Source organism: Euprymna scolopes, chromosome 21, assembly GCF_053919585.1.
Source record: "Euprymna scolopes isolate OS-2025 chromosome 21, ASM5391958v1, whole genome shotgun sequence".
NCBI lineage: Eukaryota > Metazoa > Mollusca > Cephalopoda > Sepiida > Sepiolidae > Euprymna > Euprymna scolopes.
Window position 1 is genome coordinate 22,833,591 of NC_136502.1, and position 21,598 is coordinate 22,855,188.

At 30.7% G+C, this 21,598-nt stretch overlaps 1 protein-coding gene across 1 annotated transcript in view; it reads left to right on the forward strand.

Annotated features, from left to right (window-relative positions):
* Positions 1-6,035: 6,035 nt before the first annotated feature.
* Positions 6,036-21,598, forward strand: part of LOC145243073 (uncharacterized) — an 80,641-nt gene continuing 65,078 nt past the window's right edge. The window contains exon 1 of the mRNA XM_080106175.1: positions 6,036-6,195. Within this exon, the coding sequence (XP_079962301.1) occupies positions 6,036-6,195 (160 nt within the window). The remainder of the gene's footprint in view (positions 6,196-21,598) is intronic.

Here is a 21,598-nt window from a genome sequence, read left to right on the forward strand (position 1 = left end):
GGAGGGGGTGTAGTTCTTTTAACGAATCTGTTCTGGCTTTGTGCCATCTTTCCACTGGGCAACGCCGGTACACAGGCCATGCTAATTATGAATAAAATGTATTTGACAAATTTCTGAAGAATCAGTTGTAGGTGTTTCGGAGTTTACTTCATATAAGAAGATGCTGTAATTTGCTTCAAGCATTGAGAGTATATGTTTGCAGTAAAAGTACATTTGTTCATTGTCATACATATGTCATATGTAAACTGTTCATTTTTTTCTTTCACATTCTTTTAATGACTAATATTTATAAATAAATTTCTCCTTCAAAATAAATATAAGAATTGTGATTGGATACGTCATTATATGTGTTGGAGGAAGCCAACTAGTATTGTTAATATTTGATGATTCAGAAAAATAGGCAGCTTCAATTTCACAGCAAACAGTGTCAAATAAGAAATTATTTTATATTACTTGGTTTGCTCGGACTATTGCTTTCATCTTAAGTGTTATTTGTGCAACATTTCGGTCGGTTTGGCCTTTGACCGTTGTCATACATGTTGGTTGTTGTCTTGGAAAAGAAAGGAGAAAAGTTACTGGCTCCATAGATATTTTCATATTCTTGGAGTTGGTCACTGTTTTTGGCTGCGGTTTCGTATGTGTGAAATATTGGTTGACATATGAAACTGTAGCCAAAAAACAGAGACCAACTCCAAGAATACAACAATATTTACAGAGCCAGCAACTTTTCTTCTTTTTCAAGACAACAACCAACAGGACTGACATCAACCGAAAAGTTGCAGAAATAACACTCAAGATGAGAACGATAGTCCGATCAATACAAGTAATACAAACAATCAATCTTCATCTAAAAAATTCACAACTTCAAAAATTATTATATTTTTTATAAAAAGAAATATAAAGAAATCAATATATATTTCATAAAGTAATATATTTTTTATAATACTAAAAACAAATTCAAAACAATGAAACAATAACTGTTATTATTTTATGCAAAAAAAATAATTAATTACAATGCCAATTTTTTATTTGACACTGTGTCCTGCGGACTTCAAGTGGCCATTTTTCTGCAGCACTTAATATTTTCAACTGTTAGCATGGCAGTTCAGGATGTTATCTTGACTACATTAAGTGTTCTGGTTTTACCAACTATTCGGGACAAGATCACAGTGTAGTAGCTGTTCTGAATCTGCACTTCACCTTTTCTCTCCTCGGTCAGTGGAGGCGAAATCCTTTATGACTGAGAAAATTTTTATTTTTGTTCCTATCCGAGTGTCCTTTTTTAAGGAGCTGGATTTTCTTCACGTTAGAAATCGACCTCGTGTCTAACTTGCCCTCGTGGGGAGACAAGTAAATAAGAACATCATACCCTTTCTGTCAGATAACCCAGGTAAAATTTAAAAGATTAAACTGGCAAAGATTTGCTAAAAGAAAATAGCCGTTACTATATAGGCATGAGTTTGAACTGGAAATAAGCAATTTTTTGCATTTTGTTTTTTCAATAATTTTTTTTTAAATCTTGTAAAGTTTGTTCTCAATAGATGAAACATGAACTTGCTTGCCATTAACAATAGTAGCAATACTGGATTAGAATAAAGAGAAGTTCACTATTGAGCCCAACCTCTCCTTCCAACGTTAAAAATACAAAAAATATCATAACAAGTTGGTGGCACATTCAAAGCTTCTTCAGTCATATAAATCAAAACGAAATATCACTTTTATTCATTTACAAATAAACAAACAACCATGTATATAAACAAAAATGGACGCAGCGATATATCTAATATATAAACGGCCATATGTCTGTCTGTCTCCATATTTACAAACACTATCTCCTCTGAAACTAAAAGTCACAGAGCGGCGCTAGGGACCTATAATAATCGGGGTCCTGGATACGATCTAAAACTATATCCGATGGTGAGGCCCCACCTTGCAGCCCTTGGGGAGTGTGGAGCAACCCTTTAATTGCCATTGCTCCCACGTCCACTCTGACCCGGAGTGGTAGTATCTGTTAGGGTCCCAACTATGAGTTAAATAGAATCTGACTTTAAAAAAAATATATACTTCATTAAAAATCGTTCCTCAAAATTTTTGGATCCAGCATTAAATAACCTGAAAAAGGGTTGATATGCCATAAAACAAAAACAACCAATCAACCAAATAATTGGATTTTTTACGGGCCGTTGCTTTTATGTGTCTGTAGCCGGTTAAAACTGTTTTTAAGGGGTCAAAATTGAAAACAAGCGTTATGCATTTTGTACATTTATCTTAGTTTATTTGTAATTTTTAATCGGTTTATATGCGTGTTACATTTGTACTGTAGTAACGTCACCAGCTTTGAATGCTATAGTTTTGGTTTCGATTCTAGCTGATGGCACCGAAATACTTTTATTTTACTTCTGAAATTACAACTCTATAATAATATATACAAAATCTAGACGAATTAAAATATAAAACAAATGACTATGATTGAAACATTTTATGGCTGTAAAAAAAAGTGCCAAAAATAGGTTCTGGATGATTAATAATCCACTTAATGTGCGACCTTAAGCGCAAATGTCACATAGCCCACTCCACAATTCATGTCATTACCTTTCCAACAAGCCTTCATTTGCTAAATTCTGATCAATAGTCGCCTAAATTTCGAACTCATAATATTGCTAAAAAAGGTGGTATATATATATATATATATATATATATATATATATATATATATATATATATATATATATATAAAGAGAGAGAGAGAGGGAGAAAATAAAAAGGAACAAACCGCATTATGTGTTCATCAACGTTTCGTCTTTATTTCGAGACTTCCTCTGGAAGTAAATAAAGACGAAACGTTGATGAACACATAATACGGTTTGTTCCATTTTATTTTCTCTATTTTGTCGGAATACTATTTCCATTATTTTCATCATCATCATATATATATATATATATATATATATATATATATATATATATATATATATATATATATATATACTAGCAAAAGTACCCGTCGTTGACTGGGTTCGAAAACAGCCTACAGAAAATGGACTCTGATTTATTAAAGTATGATAGATTATGAAAAGGAAGGGTTGCAAATTTGGGTTGAATTTGGGGGTATCAAAACCAAAGCAAAATATGATGAAAGTAAAAATAAAATTGATAAACCCCATAATTTATTATACCATACCTTTTCACACTGAAACACTTATCACAATATTCTGTGGATCTATATTAAAAAACCTTGTTAAACTTTGTGGCATATTTCCATTCTATGGAGGTCAGGTGCGAACGAACACTTCATAATCTTATTATACCATATTTCTTCAAACTGAAACATAGTTATCAAAGTATACATACGCAGATAGACATGAAAAGTCTTTATTAAAGTTGTGCCTATTTCCATTCTATGGAGGCCGGGTGCGAACGCAGACCCCACAATTTTATTATACCATCCCTATTTAAGTTAAAACATACTTATCAAAGTATTATTATGTACATCTATATCAAAAACACTTGTAACCTTTTTTTTAAATTTTTAAATTTTTTATTTCCATACTTTGTGGACCAGGCGCGAACGCAGATCCCACAATTTTAATGAACCACCGTTCTGCCAGATCAAAATACCCATTCCTGTGTCTCGATACATCTTCTATCATTATATGTAATCAGTTTTTTAAAATAGTCAACCATATAGGATCCTATTCGTGACCACACACACACACACACACACACACACACACACACACACACACACACACACACACACACACATTCAGCTTTATATATATATATATATATATATATATATATATATATTAGTGGCCTGGCAAGGTTACAAGGGAGACAAAAAAACCCTTAACCAAAATTCATCCCAAAGCATCAAAACTAAAGCTGACACTATATATATACAAATGTAAATATATTTGAGCATATTTTATTTATAGGTTCTGGTTATATATATATGAATATATATATATATATATATATATATATATATATATATATACTCGTAGCCAAATTGAATATTGAAATGCTCATACCTTTGATTCTATAGGACAAAACTACATGAAAATTTGCAGGCTTTTTCAAGATTATAATACTCTATGGTTAAACTTTATGATGACAAAATTAACATATTAACCACTTGTCGTCGCACGCTACAGATTAAAATCGTGCTGAAAAAACAAAAAAATTAAACATATTAATCGGTTGGTGACACTCTATACAGAAGACAATAATTTTTAAATTTTTACAATTTTCTTTAGCATGACGACTATTATAGGTTTTCGACTATGCTGATCATGAAAATCTCATTTTACTGTGGCAGAGAAAGTGCTTTTCAATGGTTGGGGTGTCTATTCCGAAAGCCGTTCTTAACATGAGGTAGTTGGGGCTGTCTATTCTGAAAGCTGGTCTTAACATAGGGAGGTTTGGAGTATCTATTCTGAAAGCCGTTCTTAACAGGAGGTTGAGGGTTGGCCACCAATAACAACCATACTTTAATTTTTTATGGTTAACAAGTCCTGCTAGTTCATCATAAAATTGATTATAGTAGTCGTTAAAAGTGTTTCTCATAGACATCAATAGGTGTACATTCTTAAGAAGAACATAATGTCATTATAAAAATGGCCAGAAAGACTTGAGGTAAATTTAATTTGCACAACAAGCATGCTACCATCATCTATTAAATAAAACGTTCCGTTTAAAATTCTGTGTTTGATAGAAAGATTCCCAAATTGACAAGATACAGCTGAAGAAGGTCGGAGGTTACATTAACCAAAAGGTTATATGAATAACAGTCTTTTGACAAAAGACTAGAGGTAAATTGAATTCGCACAACGTTTCAGTCAATGTAACTTCTGACCTTTTTCAGGTACATCTTGTAGAACTCGGGAATCTTTCTGTTGTACCTGAGGATCTGCACGGAATTCCAAACGAAACCCTTTTTTAATCCATGCAGATAGTATGCTCCTGTTCTATCAGTCAAGATCGCATAGTGTAGTGGATAAAAGACTTAGTAAAATTCAGTTTAAAATTGCACTCTTCTGGAGGTTGAAGGTTCAAACACTGAAAGTACAATCGTGAATTATTTAATATTCTTATCCAGTCATGATGGAACGTGGATTAAATAAAGGAGTTCATTCAAAATTCTGTGCAGATTCCTGAGTTTGGCAGAAATATTCGCAGGTTCGACGAGATATACCTGAAGAAGGTTGGAGGTTACATCAACCGAAATGTTGTGCGAATAACACTCAAGATGCGAATAGCAATACAAATAATACATTATAGACGTTCGTATTTGAAGCCTTGTTTAGGAAAATAACAAGGGCTATATTACATATTGCATCAGAAAAGATATCGACAGCAGAGATGATATGGAAAACTTCTTGGAACAGCGATCATTCTATCCATGTGTATAAATAAATTGCTGGAAGTGTATTCGGCAAGAGGCCAGCGTCTTGCTATGGAGATGGTTTGAGCCACCTGCTTCATTTTTTTTTCTTTTTTTTTTTTTTGCATTCTTAACAATATCTGCCATTTATCAGATAGAATTTTGGAGGCAAAAGTACCGAATAGTAAACACATATGTCTACAGACATTAAATGTCGAGTATCACAAGACAGGTTTGATACAATCAAAAAAGTAAAATTTAAACTACTATAAACGTTAAAATTAGGCTATTCAAGACTTTTGCTTTGTTTTGGTTTATGAGTTCTCGCTCGTTAACTATTCTGGACTTTTACCAATTTTTTAAATCCATACAATGTTATTCTGATGACATTTTATAACTCCATATATATAAGAAAGAGAGAGAGAGAGAGAGAGAGAGAGAGAGAGAGAGAGAGAAAGAGAGAGAGAGAGAGAGAGAGAGAGAGAGCGGTGAGAGCTTAACGAATCCTAAAAAAGAAATGTAATTTTATAAGTATTTTTTTCTTCTTTTTTTCCAAATGTCTCTGAGGAAATTCAATTTATTGGATTCTCTATTAAATTGTGGCCATCATCCCAGATGTTTATATATGCGCACTTTATTTCCGTTGTAGATGTGGATACAGGAAGTGTCATTGCTACCGAGTAATGCGAAGCACAAAAACAAAATTCTATCATTGGATTACCAAATATGGAATTCCGAAGTATCACCATACACAGATAATGCTAAACTTTGCAAGCAAGGAAACTCGCAACTTGCTAATGAACCATTAGGTATGTAATCGAACGTATTTTCATTTCAACTATATATATATATATATATATATATATATATATATATATATATATATATATATATATATATATATATATATATATAAAGAACACAAATTTTAGACTGTAAATTATATTTTACATGAATTTATTGTTCGGCAGGATACTCAAATACGATATTTCTTAATCCACGGACTTTCAAAGAGACGTGTTCTTCTCATCAGAGAAAAGATATTAGCGAATCTATGAATTTGCTCGTACTGACATTAATTGAAACAGCATTATATGAAAACTATTTTTTATATAATAAATGATTATAGTAATATATATATATATATATATATATATATATATATATATATATATATATTTTACTATAATTATTTTCTATACCTACAAATACTAGTGTTTTATTCTTTCGGGAATATTCAGTGCAGGGAGTCATGATTAGTGCCGGTCAGGAGATTTGAACCCGGCCACAAAGCCATCTCTGACTCCATTAGCAAGGAGTAAACCCCTTGGCTAATGTTAACTGCGACGAGAAATATAGTTGGAATTAAAGATATATATATATATATATATATATATATATGTATGTATATATATACATATATATATATATATATATATATATATATATATATATATATATATATATATATATGTCAGGTCATGTCATTTTTATGTCAGATCATGTCATATGCTACTGGTACCATGTAACCCAGTACTACCTGCCTCATGGTCGGGTCACCGACGACTAAACTGGTTCCCCCACCAGACTTGTTTGGTGAGGAGGGCGGCTAGTCTCCCTGAAGGATTAAAAACAAGACATTCCAAAGGGCGAATGAACTCTTTTTCTGGGTCAACAGCCAACTAGCACCGTGTATATTTGTGTGTGTGTATATGTGTATTGGGGTGGAAAGGGCTCCCGTAAGCCATGGTGAAGGCAACCTTTTCTAGGAGAAGCAAATCTCTGATTTAAAAAACCATAAAGCGGAAGACCATTACCCGCATTAAGCTGGTCTGCAGTTTAATTTGTTGCTGGCTATCTTGCTCTTACTTGTTGCTGGATCTCAACATTTTGAACCGAGAGAGAGACTTAGCTGTCGTACAAAGCTAAGACTCTGTAACATCATATTTGTATAGATACTCTCTCAGCCATTTGGGCTCATGGATTTTAAATGTCTGAGGGAGTGGCACTCGTCTGACAAGACGTTGCAATCATCATATATATATATATTTATATATATTAATTTCATCGTCTTTACAGACGTTAGCCATCCCAATGCTCCCCACCAACCTCATCATAGTTATCAGGTCAATCCTCACCAACACCTAAACCCTGACCATGAGCTCGAAGATGACTTTTCAGGCCAACATTAGACTTGCACAGTCTGTCACACATATGGCAGGCAAAGTTGTGCATTAAAACTTGTTTCACTTCTGGTTCCGTTTTTTTTTTTTTTTGCTCAATTTGCTTGCGGCATGTGTTTTTTTTATGGTTAATGTAAGCTGCTTTTGAGAAGAGCACGCAATTACAAGCCTCACATTTCCAGCTCTTCAATTCAATGGGCAAAATTGACACATTCATCTTCCGAAGGCTTCTCTTGAGTTCAGCATGAGTAATTTTTTCCTTTGACAAAAAATTCAGAACTCCCTCCAACTAGCCTCCTCCATTCAGGCCGACGTTCTGCCAGGGTCTTCGTGTTCTGAACAGGAATCTTAAAAGCTTTAAGATCGTCCTTTATGCAATCCTTGAAACGCCTCTTTGGTCGATGTTGAGGACGTTTCCCAGTCTTAAGCTCGCCACAAAACAACTGCTTAGGCAGCTTCGCATCCTCCATTCAAACAACGTGATCGACCCAGCGCAACCGGTTCCTTATATCACCATTGCTTCGATGCTTAAACACCAAGCCTTCTCAAGAATATCCATGTCAGGTGTCAGAGACTGCCATTTCACATTTAGAATTAGTTTGATGCATTTCTGATGGAATCTCTCGAGTTGCTTCAATTGCCGACGTTGTGTTGTTCAACATTCAGATGTCTAAAGCTAAACAGAAAGCACACAGATCCAGTAAAGACTGATCTTGGCTCTGACAGAAATGTCACGATCACACCACGGCCGCTTTTCTAGTGTTCCAAATGCCATGCTAGCCCTCTGGATGCGGAGACGTATCTCCGCATCTAGAGAGTCATCTCTGGAGATTGTGCTACCCAAGTACACAAATGTGTCTACAACATCCAGTCTATTTCCCCCTACATAGATGTTTGACTCAATGTACGGAGCGCCAGGTGCAGGGGTGAACATCACTTTCGTCTTCTTAATGCTGATAGTTAAGCCAAAGGCGTCATATATTGCTGAAAAATAATTCACTATATTTTGCATATCACACTCCGAGTAAGACACAAAATCAGCATCATCAGCATAGAGTAGTTCCCTAACTAAACCTCCAAACGTTTGTGACTTTGCATTAAATCTTCTTAGATTAAATACTTTGCCAGTAATTCTAAAGCGGAAATAGACACCTTTATAGCAATCCTTAAATGCATATGCAAGAAACACTGCGAAGTAAATTGAGAATAGAGTAGAAGCCGGAATATCCCCCTGTTTCACACCGTTGATGATCACAGTCAGACTTTGATCCTTTCCCCAAAACTTTTTGATCAGCGTGTGTTGGCTACATGCATCCCTCCATATTGAAGCAGCTCAATAGGAATGCAGACTGATGCTCTCCCAGGCTTTATCCTCTCCATAGCAGAGACAACCTCAATGAGTGAGGGCAACTTATCCATGTGATGAAGAATATCAAGCTGAGGCAAACCACTAATGACATTTTCATCAACAGTTGATGGGTTTAAAAACAAATCTCTCTCTGATTTTATCTGGATCTTTGATGAGAGTTGACCTATCTTTGGACAGTAAAGGTACAAAAGGAGCAGGTTTGGGGCCAAAAACCTGCTTAAGAAGACTATGTAGGTCTTTAGTGTCTTTCCGGTCGTAAGCAGATTGAACCTCTGCAGATATATTGGACCACCACATATTCTTCATTCTCCTAAGCTCTCTCTGTAGAACTGTCTTATGCTCCTTGTATTTCCTTTCAACGACTGTTCTGTTTCTAAGATTGTCATTCAAAAGTTTCTCATGGAGGACATTTTTCTCCTTTAAGAGAACCTTTATCAATTGATAATTATCATCAAACCAGTCTTTATGTGCAGACTTCTGCAGACCAAGTATCTCCACTCCATGAGTATATACCTGATCTTTAAAAGTTTCCCAGGTATCATCAAACTCAACTGTGCTTAGTTTTTTCTCCAAAGCCATGCGAATTGCAGGATCTCTTAGTTTGGAGACATCAACACGTTTGGAAACCCTAACCCCTGCCATTCGAATCTTTCTACGAATGCAGAGCTTAAATTTTCCACGTACCAACTTGTGATCAGTTTCAAATTCAGCACAACGCAAGACGCGCACACTGCACATGTCTCTAATGTCACTTTTATGTGCGAGTGTAAAGTCGATCATATGCCCATGCTTTGTTCGGGGGTGTTAAGTGATGAAAGAATCTATTAGACACTGCAAGATCAAATTCTGAACAAAGCCGCAGTAAAAATAAACCATTACTGTTAACTTTGCCGATGCCATAACGGCCAAGTGCACCTCATATGTCATGGTCCTGACTAACACGCACATTGAAATCGCCGAGTACAATCATCTCTTCAATTGGTGCAATTTTATATGCACACACATTATTTTATTTAAAACTATACATTACAGTGTTTGTTATTTGAACCTAAATTTTATTGATCTCGATATATAGGATATAGGATAAAATCCAGCAGTTGATCTTAGATTCGTCAGTCCTCTGTCCTTGTTATTAAGATTTTGACAATGTGATGAAGCATGTTTCCCCAGATGAGCATGGCCGGTATTTATTTCATATGTGTGTGTATGTGTCCCTTCCACGTCCACTTCTTGTAAAAGATATCCTATGTCTTTAAAAAAACTAACTGTTGCTAGTATTTGTTTCAGCGGGGAGGAGAGTTGTTGAACGTTTTAAATTTTCAAAGGATCTTTATTTCTGTTTATTTCTGTTTCGTGTTTATTTAGTTGAATTGTCTTGGAAAAACACTAATGCATAGTTTTTAAATAACATGCTTTATTTTAAAAAAGAAAAGTTGAATGATTTTTAATTTAAAAAATATTTACGTTTTATATGTGGTTTCCAAAGGCATTATTTTTTATTCAAATTGAAATTCTGGAAATATGTATTCAAAATATTTTCTTTTCATTTTAATACCATTCCTAGTGGCCTCAGACTCTTAACATTTTTATGCATAAAAAATGGTATGTAATCGTTCAAATAGCATCAGACAGATGCAACACTAACAAAAAACGATGTAGGTATACACATGCAATGCACAAGGATCGTCGATTGCGGAGCAGTGACGTCAACCCTACATTTCAATTAAAGAGTTGGGAGGGGGCATAGAAAATGACTTAAAAACAGAAACAATCGGACGTCCCACATTTTAACCTGAACAGGAATTGCAAAAAACGGAAAACAATAAAATAATAGATGTTCCGATTAATAAGAATGTCAAGAAAGTGGACACTTACTACTGTCGGACGATTTTGTGATCTTATTTTGTTATGCTATTGGGTTGTCTGTTGTCATATTGAATTAACAACGTGTGTATGATTTCGTACACATTTGACAAAAATCCCACTAGAAATTATATAAACGTCACAAAAACATTAAACAACTGTTATCAGCCAATATAACACACACACACACACACACACACACACACACACACACACACACACACACACACACACACACACACACACATATATATATATATATATATATATATATACATATATATATATATATATATATATATAGTAAGTTGTGGAAATTTTAGCCTGGCGAGTCCTTAAGGGGGTGAAACATGGAAGATTCTGTGTAACTTAACTTGGCTCTACTTACATATAGAGAACTGTTGAAACAAATACTAAAAATTGATACATAAAATATTATATCGCCTAATAGCATTTTATGTAAATACATGAAATAATAATATCAGGTTGATAAGAAAGTTCTTGCTGTTTTCAACTTTTTAATTCAAATGAACATATCCTGGCTCAAACAAAAATGATCGAAATAAGCACCATCATAATCAACACACTTTTGCAAACGCAAAACAATTGTATTTATGTCAGTAATCTAAAAATCTTGCTTTCTGGTGGTGATGAAGTCCCTGAAGGCGTTTTTCATATCGCTTAAGTTTTTGAAGCATTTCTCACACAAAAAAATATTGAGATACTTGAAAAAGTAGTAGTCGGTAGGTGAAAGGTCTGGAGAGTATGGTGGATGAAGCAGAATTTCGTAACCCAATTCATTTCACTTCTGCAGGGTCGGTTTAGAAACGTGCAGACGGACGTTATTGTGGAGGAGAATTAGGCCGTTTCTGTTGACTGATACTGAGTGTTGTTGTCGAAATTTCTGATGCGTTTCATCAATTTGTTGACAGTACTTTTCCGCCATAATGGTTTCACCTGTATTCAAAAAACTGTAATCGATTAGACCGGTCGCAGATCACCAAACAATCAGCATGACCTTCTTTTGGTGCAACTCTGGCTTTGGAAAATGTTGTGGAACATCGTTGGCGTCAGACCACTGAGCTGAGCATCATCAGTTGTCATAAAGGACCCACTTTTCATTGCAAGTCACAACCCAATCAAGAAACGGGTCGTTCTTGTTGCGTAAAAGGAGGGAAATGACACTTCAATAAAGGCGTTTCTTTTAGTTGTTGTTCAATTCATGAGGCATCCACTTAGCAAGGTTATGTTTAATTCAGAAGCAAGTTCTCTAACAGTTGTGTGTCGATTCGCTTCGACTAAGGCTCTTAATTGATTGTTGTAAACATCTGATGGCTGACCAGTATGCTAATCACTCATCGCCACCATGCAATTTCTCAAATCACCATTGCACTGTGCGTTCCTGGGCCAAATGCTTCGAGCTGTTTTAACAGCTTTTCAGCCTAGCTTAAATTGAAATAAGAAAATTGTGCGAATTTGCTTTTTTTTCCATCTTGTATTCAACGTTTTCAAAAGAAAAGACAATTGAAATAAAACGATTGTAAATTAAACGATTAGATAGAAATGATATATGAAGTAAAGGTATTATAACAAAACCTTGTTTGAAAGTACATTATTTGAAATAAAAATGAAAAATTCAGCAAGAACTCTCTCATCAACCTATATATACATGTACAGTGCTTGCAAAAAGAAAGTCCGCACTTGTAATTTTTTCAAACACTGCAAATTTAAGCTAAATTTAATGTAATTGTTTAAGCAACCTATACCTCATTTGATTCGCCTTTTATTCTTCTATAATTTTACCTGTTCATATTTGACTTTTAATTGAAATATTCTAATGTTCATGTCAATTTTAAAAAAATAACTTCAAATTGAGGAGACAAAAAGAAAGTCCGCACAATGGAAAATTGTTATATAAATCTAACTTTAGGACATTAATGCAACACAAATACAACAGAAACACAATGAACTAGTTAATATTTAGTAGCATAGCTCTTCTGCAATTTAACAGCCTGCAATCTTTTGGGAATTCCTTGAATTAGACTGCAGCAATACACCGGGGAAAGGGCACATATGTGTATATATATTAAAAATGATGAATATATGCAAAAAAAAAAATTGTCATTACCATCTGATATGAGTTCAAGTTAATCAAAAATAACTTATTGAATTTTCCTTTTGATTTTTATTAATTCATCTCTTTTTTGATTTGTAATATTGTAAAGTTGTTCTCACAATTGAAATGTACATTCCGCTGATGAAATATAATAGGCTTCAATAAAGAGAGGTTCTTCAAGATTAACCACTAATGAGCTCCAATCCTTGTGATAAGATGAAAGTTGCCCAAACATAATTGAAGGGCTACTTCAGATTTCTAACGTTTACTTGACATACAAAGCTTATGATATATAACTCTATAAACACAAATAGTACTTTATTGTATATATACATATATATATATATATATATATATATATATATATATATATATATATATATATATATAGAGAGAGAGAGAGAGAGAGAGAGAGAGAGAGAGAGAGAGAAAGAGAGAGAGAGAGAAAGAGAGACGGAGAGAGAGGAGAGAGAGAAAGAGAGAGAGAGAGAGAGAGAATGAGAGAGAATGAACAATTACCCAAGATATCATTGTTTTTCTAAGTATTTTGTGTGTTCTGAGGAAGTTCAATTCGTTGAATCATGTATTCAATCATTACCATCCAAGATCCTTAAATGTGCCCAACACAAAACTAAGAAGGTCCTTTATATTTTGAGAATTCTTCAGCAAGTCAAATTTGTTACATAAAACTGTACCACTTAATCCACTATGAATCTTGTTCTGAGTGAAACTAATTATCTTGACAAGAGTAAAGACGAAGAAATAATACAAAAGACCGGGGAGAGTATTTATAACAAAATTGGGTACGCCAGTAATAATGAATAATAATAAACAATAATAAATAATAATGAATAATAATGAATAATAATAAATAATAATGAATAATAATAAAAATATATATATAAAATAATAATAATAAATAATAATAAATAATAATGAATTATAATGAATAATAATAAATGATAATAAATAATAATGAATAAGAATAAATAACAATGAATAATAATAAATAAAAATAAATAATAATAAATGATAATAAATAATAATGAATAAGATTAAATAATAATGAATAAAAATAAACAAGAATGAATAAGAATAAATAATAATGAATAATAATGAATAAGAATAAATAAGAATAAATAATAATGAATAATAATACATAACAATAAATAATAATGAATAAAAATAAATAATAATGAATAATTATAAATAATAATCAATAATAATAAATAATAATGAATAATAATAAATAATTATGAATGATAAATAATAATGAATAATAATGAATAATAATGAATAATAATGAATAATAATAAATAATAAAAAATAATAATAATAAATAATAATGAATAATAATAAATAATAATGAATAATAATAAATAATGATGAATAATAATGAATAATAATAAATAATAAGTAATAATAAATCATAATGAATAATAATAAAAATAATAAATAATAATCAATATTAATAAATAATAATGAATAATAATATATAATAATAAATAATAATACTAAAAAATAATGATGAATAATAATGAATAACAATAAAACATAATGAATGGTAATAAATAATAAGTAATAATAAACAATAATGAATAATAATAAATAATAATGAATAATAATGAATAATAATAAATAATAATGAATAATGATAAATAATAATGAGTAATAATAAATAATAATGAGTAATAATAAATAATGATGAATAATAAATTATAATGAATAATAATGAATAATCATAAATAGTGAATAATAATAAATAATAATGATTAATAATGAATAATAATAAATAATGATGAATAATAATGAATAATAATAAATAATAATGAATAATAATTAATAATAAGTAATAATAAATAATAATAAATAATAATGAATAATAATAAATAATAAGTAATAATAAATAATAATGAATAATAATAAATAATAATAAATAATAATGAATAATAATAAATAATAATGAATAATAATAAGTAATAATAAATAATAATAATAATAATAAATAATAATGAATAATAATGAATAATAATAAATAATAATAAATAATAATGAATAATAATAAATAATAATGAATAATAATAAGTAATAATAAATAATAATAATAATAAATAATAATGAATAATAATGAATAATAATAAATAATAATGAATAATAATAAATAATAATGAATAATAAATAATAATGAATAATAATAAATAATAATAAATAATAATGAATAATAATAAATAATAATGAATTATAATAAATAATAATAAATAATAATAAATAATAATGAATAATAATATATAATAATGAATAATAATGAATAATAATAAATAATAATGAATAATAATAAGTAATAATAAATAATAATAATAATAATAAATAATAATGAATAATAATGAATAATAATAAATAATAATGAATAATAATAATGAATAATGAATAATAAATAATAATGAATAATAATAAATAATAATAAATAATAATAAATAATGATGAAAAATAAATAATAATAAATAATAATGAATAATAATAAATAATGAATAATAATGAATAATAATAAATAATGAATAATAATGAATAATAATAAATAATAATGAATAATAATATATAATAATCAATAATAATGAATAATAATAAATAATAATGAATAATAATAAATAATGAATAATAATAAATAATAATGAATAATAATAAATAATAATGAATAATAATAAATAATAATGAATAATAATGAATAACAATAAATAATAGTGAATAATAATAAATAATAATGAATAATAATGAATAATAATGAATAACAATAAATAATAACAAATAATAATGAATAATAATAAATAATAATGAATAATGATAAATAATAATGAATAATATAAATAATTATAAATAATAATGAATAACAATAAATAATAATGAATAACAATAAATAATAATGAATGATAATAAATAATAATAAATAATAGTGAATAATAACAAATAATAACGAATAATTATAAATAATAATGAATAATAATAAATAATAATGAATGATAATAAATAATAATGAATAATAATGAATGATAATAAATAATAATGAATAATAATTAATAACAATAAATAATAATGAATAATGATAAATAGTAATGAATAATAATTAATAATAATAAATAATAATAAATATTAAATAATAATGAATAATAATGAATAATAATGTATTACAATAAATAATAATGAATAACAATGAATTATTATTATTAATATTATTATAAATAATAATAAATAATAATAAATAATAACAAATAATAATAATAATGATGAATAGTAATGAATAATAATGAATAATAACAAATAATAATGAATAATAACAAATAATAATGAATAATAATAAATAATAAGGAATAATAATAAATAATAATGAATAATAATAAATGATAATGAATAATAATAAAGCTCTGATTATGAACAAATTCAAGTGTAATTATCCTTTCTTTTCCATTTTGTTTCATGGCATATGTAAACGCGTGCATGTTACATGGCAACTAGAGTGGATAATTGTAATGCTGGCCGTTGAAAGGCCTACGATGGGTGAAACATTTCGCTAAGGGAAGAGGAACCACTCAAGAAATGAGTGATTGTAAGAGTAATGTTTTCTTGGATATGAGGTTTCATTATGTCATTGTGAACCATTTAAATCTTGAAAAAATTAATGTCTGCCCATATACATGACAAACTAGGGTAGTGAGTTTTTTTTATGTCTATAGATAAGCAGCTTAGCCTTTAGAAGTTGCTTGATTGTTTGGTGTAAATGACATCAGTAGCTATATCTATTCTAACAGAGATGGCAGGGAAGTTAGTTGGGTTTGTTTGAGTCTCAGAGATAGTTAGGCTTTTGCTAATAGGCCGTTTATTGTTGTACTTTCCAAGATATGTTTGATTTGTGAGCTTCTTTCAGTAAAAACAAAAAACATTGTGACTTGTCAAATTAAAACATTGTTACTTGTCTTAACTGATGTTGCAGTTTTTTTTAGAATAAGAATCCTTTCATTACAGCAGTGATAGAGACCACGTACATGTTGGAATCAAGCACTGAATTAGGATGAGCACAACAAGTAGACGATCACGGTCTGTGCAGTAAACATTCGCAAACACAGGTTCGCACATTTTTTTTGCATTGTTTAATTCCAAAACATAATACCTATTGGAAACTATGCATAAAGAATAATTCATTGAATACAAATTGCTACATCATATGGTAGTTGGTTTCTACATGCAATGATTTAAGTTGTGCATACTGAAGTCTAATCTCTTCCTTAGTGCTTTGACATGGCTGAGGAATGAAACCATTGTATTTTTTTTTTGTTATCGATATCCGATGCAATTGGTCTAAGTCGTGTATACTTCGAATTACACTATTATATATATATATATATATTGTATGGCACAATCATGTTGAAACACCCCGGTTCTCGTCAAATCATCGAAGTTAAGCAACATCAAGTCTGGCCAGTACCAGATAGGTGACCATTTGGGAAGGCGAGGTGCTGTATGTACTGCAAGGTAAAATGCCAGGTTGGGAAACTGGTGCTACTTCTCTCAAGGGTAGATGGGCCTCTCTTAAACCATGGTAGGCAACCCATCTAGTGATGACGTCACAATAAAAAATACTCTTGATAGCCCTAGAAAAGCATCAAGTATGCAGCTACGGACAAAATTTGAATTACACTACAAACTCGTGTAGTGAATTCAATCTCGACTGCGGCCGCATGTTACGTTTTCCTACATAAGTGTTCCATATATAATTACTGCGGTCACTTTATAAACCACAAATTTTTAGATTGACATTGTTAGTTTCTGTAATCTTGCTTGACATTTTCTGGAAAACATTAAGATATTCGTGAGAGTAAAATATAAATAACATATAAAGTTATGTGAAAGGAATAGAGGACATAAAAACATTAATCAATTCCTACAAGATGGAAGCCATCTGCTTTTCACTAACAAATGTCAATCTTACGTATACATACACACACACACACACATATATATATATATATATATATATATATATATATATATATATATATATATATATATATATATATACTAGCAGGTTGCTAGGCGCTGCCCAATCATAAAATACCTTGAAATTTGACATTTTAATTCATGCAGATTTCATAATTATTATTATTATTATTATGGGGCAAATTTTCTATTGATTATTATATTGTACCCAATATACAGTAGTGGCTGGCCGGCGTTGTTTGGTCATAAAATATGCTCATGTAGATTTCATATCTATTATTATAGAATCAATTCTCTATCGATTATTATATTGTACCCTGTATATAGTAGTTAAAAAATATATATATATATATATGACTTTGATGGTATCAGCTAGAATCGAAACCATGTATATAGTGCTCCAGCTTTAGTCATTACTGTTTGAGTTATCATCGTCAAATAATAAGAAACAGTAATAAATGAACTGACTTTAATGAATATATACTTACGCTTGCATACAAGAGCACTTCAAGTTGACTTACACGCTGCCAAGTTCCGATTTTTTTTCAACTTTGACCCTTTAGCTGCTATTTTTACCGACTAAAGATCAAATCGAATCCGTTCCACAAATTCGAATCCCCTATTTCAAACCTGTAGACCAAAAATTGACAAAGGAGTTTGGTAGCAACCGTTCCTCAGACAACCATTATATATATATATATATATATATATATATATATATATATATATATATATATATTTCTCGAATATAACATTTTTTTAAATGCTTAAATAATAATAAAACAATTAATGACATATATATAGAGAGAGAGAAGGAGAGAAAGAGAGATAAATAGATATATGGCTTTCACTATTATGAACACCATCATTCATATGCAAATTAGTATCTCCTGAAAAGATTCACAACAGTGCCACCTATGATGAAAAGTATCTTTTCTAGAGTCATTAAAGAGAAGATAACTCCTGATGAACATAATAACAATTGGTTGATGTGAAGTCCACCTTCGAATGCATCACAACTCTATCTTTTCATTCTGATTTATTTTCCAGTAACATTTACCTACCAAATGGCATCATACTGCCAGTAAATGCAATACATGCAACTGGATTTCAACTCGACAGGCTCAGTTCAACCCTTCTGTATCATTTAATGATGATGCCTATTATAAATGATTCATTGGGAACAAGTTTCTATTTCATTCATAATTATGAAGGGGGTGGGGTTCATACCTTTTTTTAATCAAATTACAGTGTAAATCAGAGCAAATGATCCAACTAAACTCAATTGAGCATATTTCAGAGTTCTCCATGTTCATGGCAATTACACCACTCGTGTCCCCCTTCCGCATTTCATTATCAGTACTGGGATCAGCGAGTGATGGTCCTTATTGTAAGTAAAAATAAATTAATAATTAACATTTCTACACAGTCATGAATGAAAACAATCTACCACTGTGAATGCAATACATGCAACTGGATTTCAACTCAACAGGCTCAGTTCAACCCTTTTGGGAATCTTTATGTCAAACTTGGAAACCTATACGGAATTACAAACTGCAGGTAGAAGCGTTAATTCATTATTATGCTATTCTTAGGTAGACGATAATAAATAAAAATAATATAATAATTAGCATTTCTTAACAGTCATGGCTAACAGAACAAAATAATCTGTCCTCATGGATTAAATAAAGGGTTCACTGAAGTTCTGTATACATTCCAGAGTTTAACATAAAAATTTTCAATGTTCGAAAATATGCACTGTAAGAAGGCTGGAGGTTACATCGGTCAAAATGTTGTGAAAATAACAACCGAGATGAGAATAGTCGTCCACATGATCTAAATAATGCAAGGCTTAACTCGTTCATTTTAAAAAATTCATCTCGAGTTGTTTTTGAAAGATGGTAGAAGAAATTTTCCATTTCTTAAAACGAAAAGACATTTTTTTTTAATATTTCATTCTATTAATATTCTGTTATATTCTCTTGAGGTTCTTGCTGTTCATTTTGCAAAAGTGCCATCATGTCTGCCTAGAATAAGTTCACAACCATTTTTTTTAAGATTATTTTCAGTGGCATCATTTGTCTTCCTTAATCTTTTTTTTTCTGGGATTCTAAGACGTGACTAATATGCTATGCATATATCGAAAAAAGTAATTCACTTGACAGAGAGAAACTTTACATCATTAAAATTATAACATATTTCTCTGTTTCTTCATTGAAGACAGTTTTATATTTTGGCATCAACTTCTTTCATTTTATTTTTTTTCATTGAAATTTTGTTCCACTATTAATTGAGATCCGTCTTGTATTATTTGACGAAACTATATTTTGGGATCTTTTGAGAGTGTAGAGTCATTTCATCGTTAACAATACTCCCAAATTCATTCTAATCCAGATAAGTAGTAGTATTCCTGTCCTATGTTTTGAGCACAACACTAAGCTGTTTTGAACAGGTTTCTCGTGATAGAGCTTCATTATTACTGGAAAAATATATTGCAAAAAGAAAAAGCATCACCAGTCGTATGGAGTATGCGCGTTCAGTTGTGACTTACTTTTGTGAGTTCTGTCTCAGTGTGCATCTGGTTTAAGTTATGGCTATTCTTTATACAAAATACAGAATGAACACCTTTTCTTTTTTTTTACTTCAGTAAGTTTTATGAGATCAAGGGAGCTAACTCCTCCTGGAGCTAACTCTTGATTGCGTTACGATTCAAATTTATATCCGAGAGCTCTTTTAAGAATAGACACTGTTCTCTTTATGGCTGCTATCTGTATTTTGTTTCAGCTTGGTCTTCCAAGAATTGCTTCTAAGTATTTCTAAAGATTCTTTTTTATTAAGCCAGTTGCTCCTATCACAACCGGTATAATGTTTATTTCTTTCAGAGACGATGTTGTTTTTAGATCATTTTCTAGGCCTTGATATTTTGTTATCTTTTTGTTTCAGCTCTATTACGGCCAAAGTCATTTGGAACTGTAACATTGATAATGAGCGCAGTTCTTTCAGGCCTGTTCCATATTACAATGTCTGGCTTAATGACCTCGTCTTTTATGTATCTGCATGTCTTTGTCATAGAACACTGTCCCTTTTTGGATTGATGTTATCGGTGGTGGTTCATGTTCCCAGATGTTCGATGATCTGTCAAGTTGCATCGTTGCATCTCTCCACAGATCTTCCAATGGAGGTATTTACATACTTTGTTGTGGTGTGCAGTGTAAACACCATCTGCTAATAAGATTAGGTATCCAGATATTAGGTGGCTTTGACTCCCAATCACTGAGTGTCAAAACCTGAATCGGCCATTTGCTTTTAGGCCAGCCATTTTTGGACCACTGTGGAATGCATTGTGGAATGATAAAAAACTTTCTGTGTGGCCATATGTCAAAATAGAAATAAAAAGGAAATATTCTTTTTTTATGAAAATATTTAATTGGATGAATTAATTCCATCCTCTAGAGTACGTAATAAAACTTCTAACTACAGCTCACATTTTATCTAGTTTTTTGGGGGAGGGGGTATTTGAAGGGGGGGTAATGGTGCGATATATATATATATATATATATATATATATATATATATATATATAGATAGATAGATAGATAGATATTGACAGGGCTCTTATGCAGAAGTTCCCTTTGAATAACCTTGGGTAGTGTGTTTGGCACGCTCTTAATTCAATGACTCACCAAAAAAAAAAA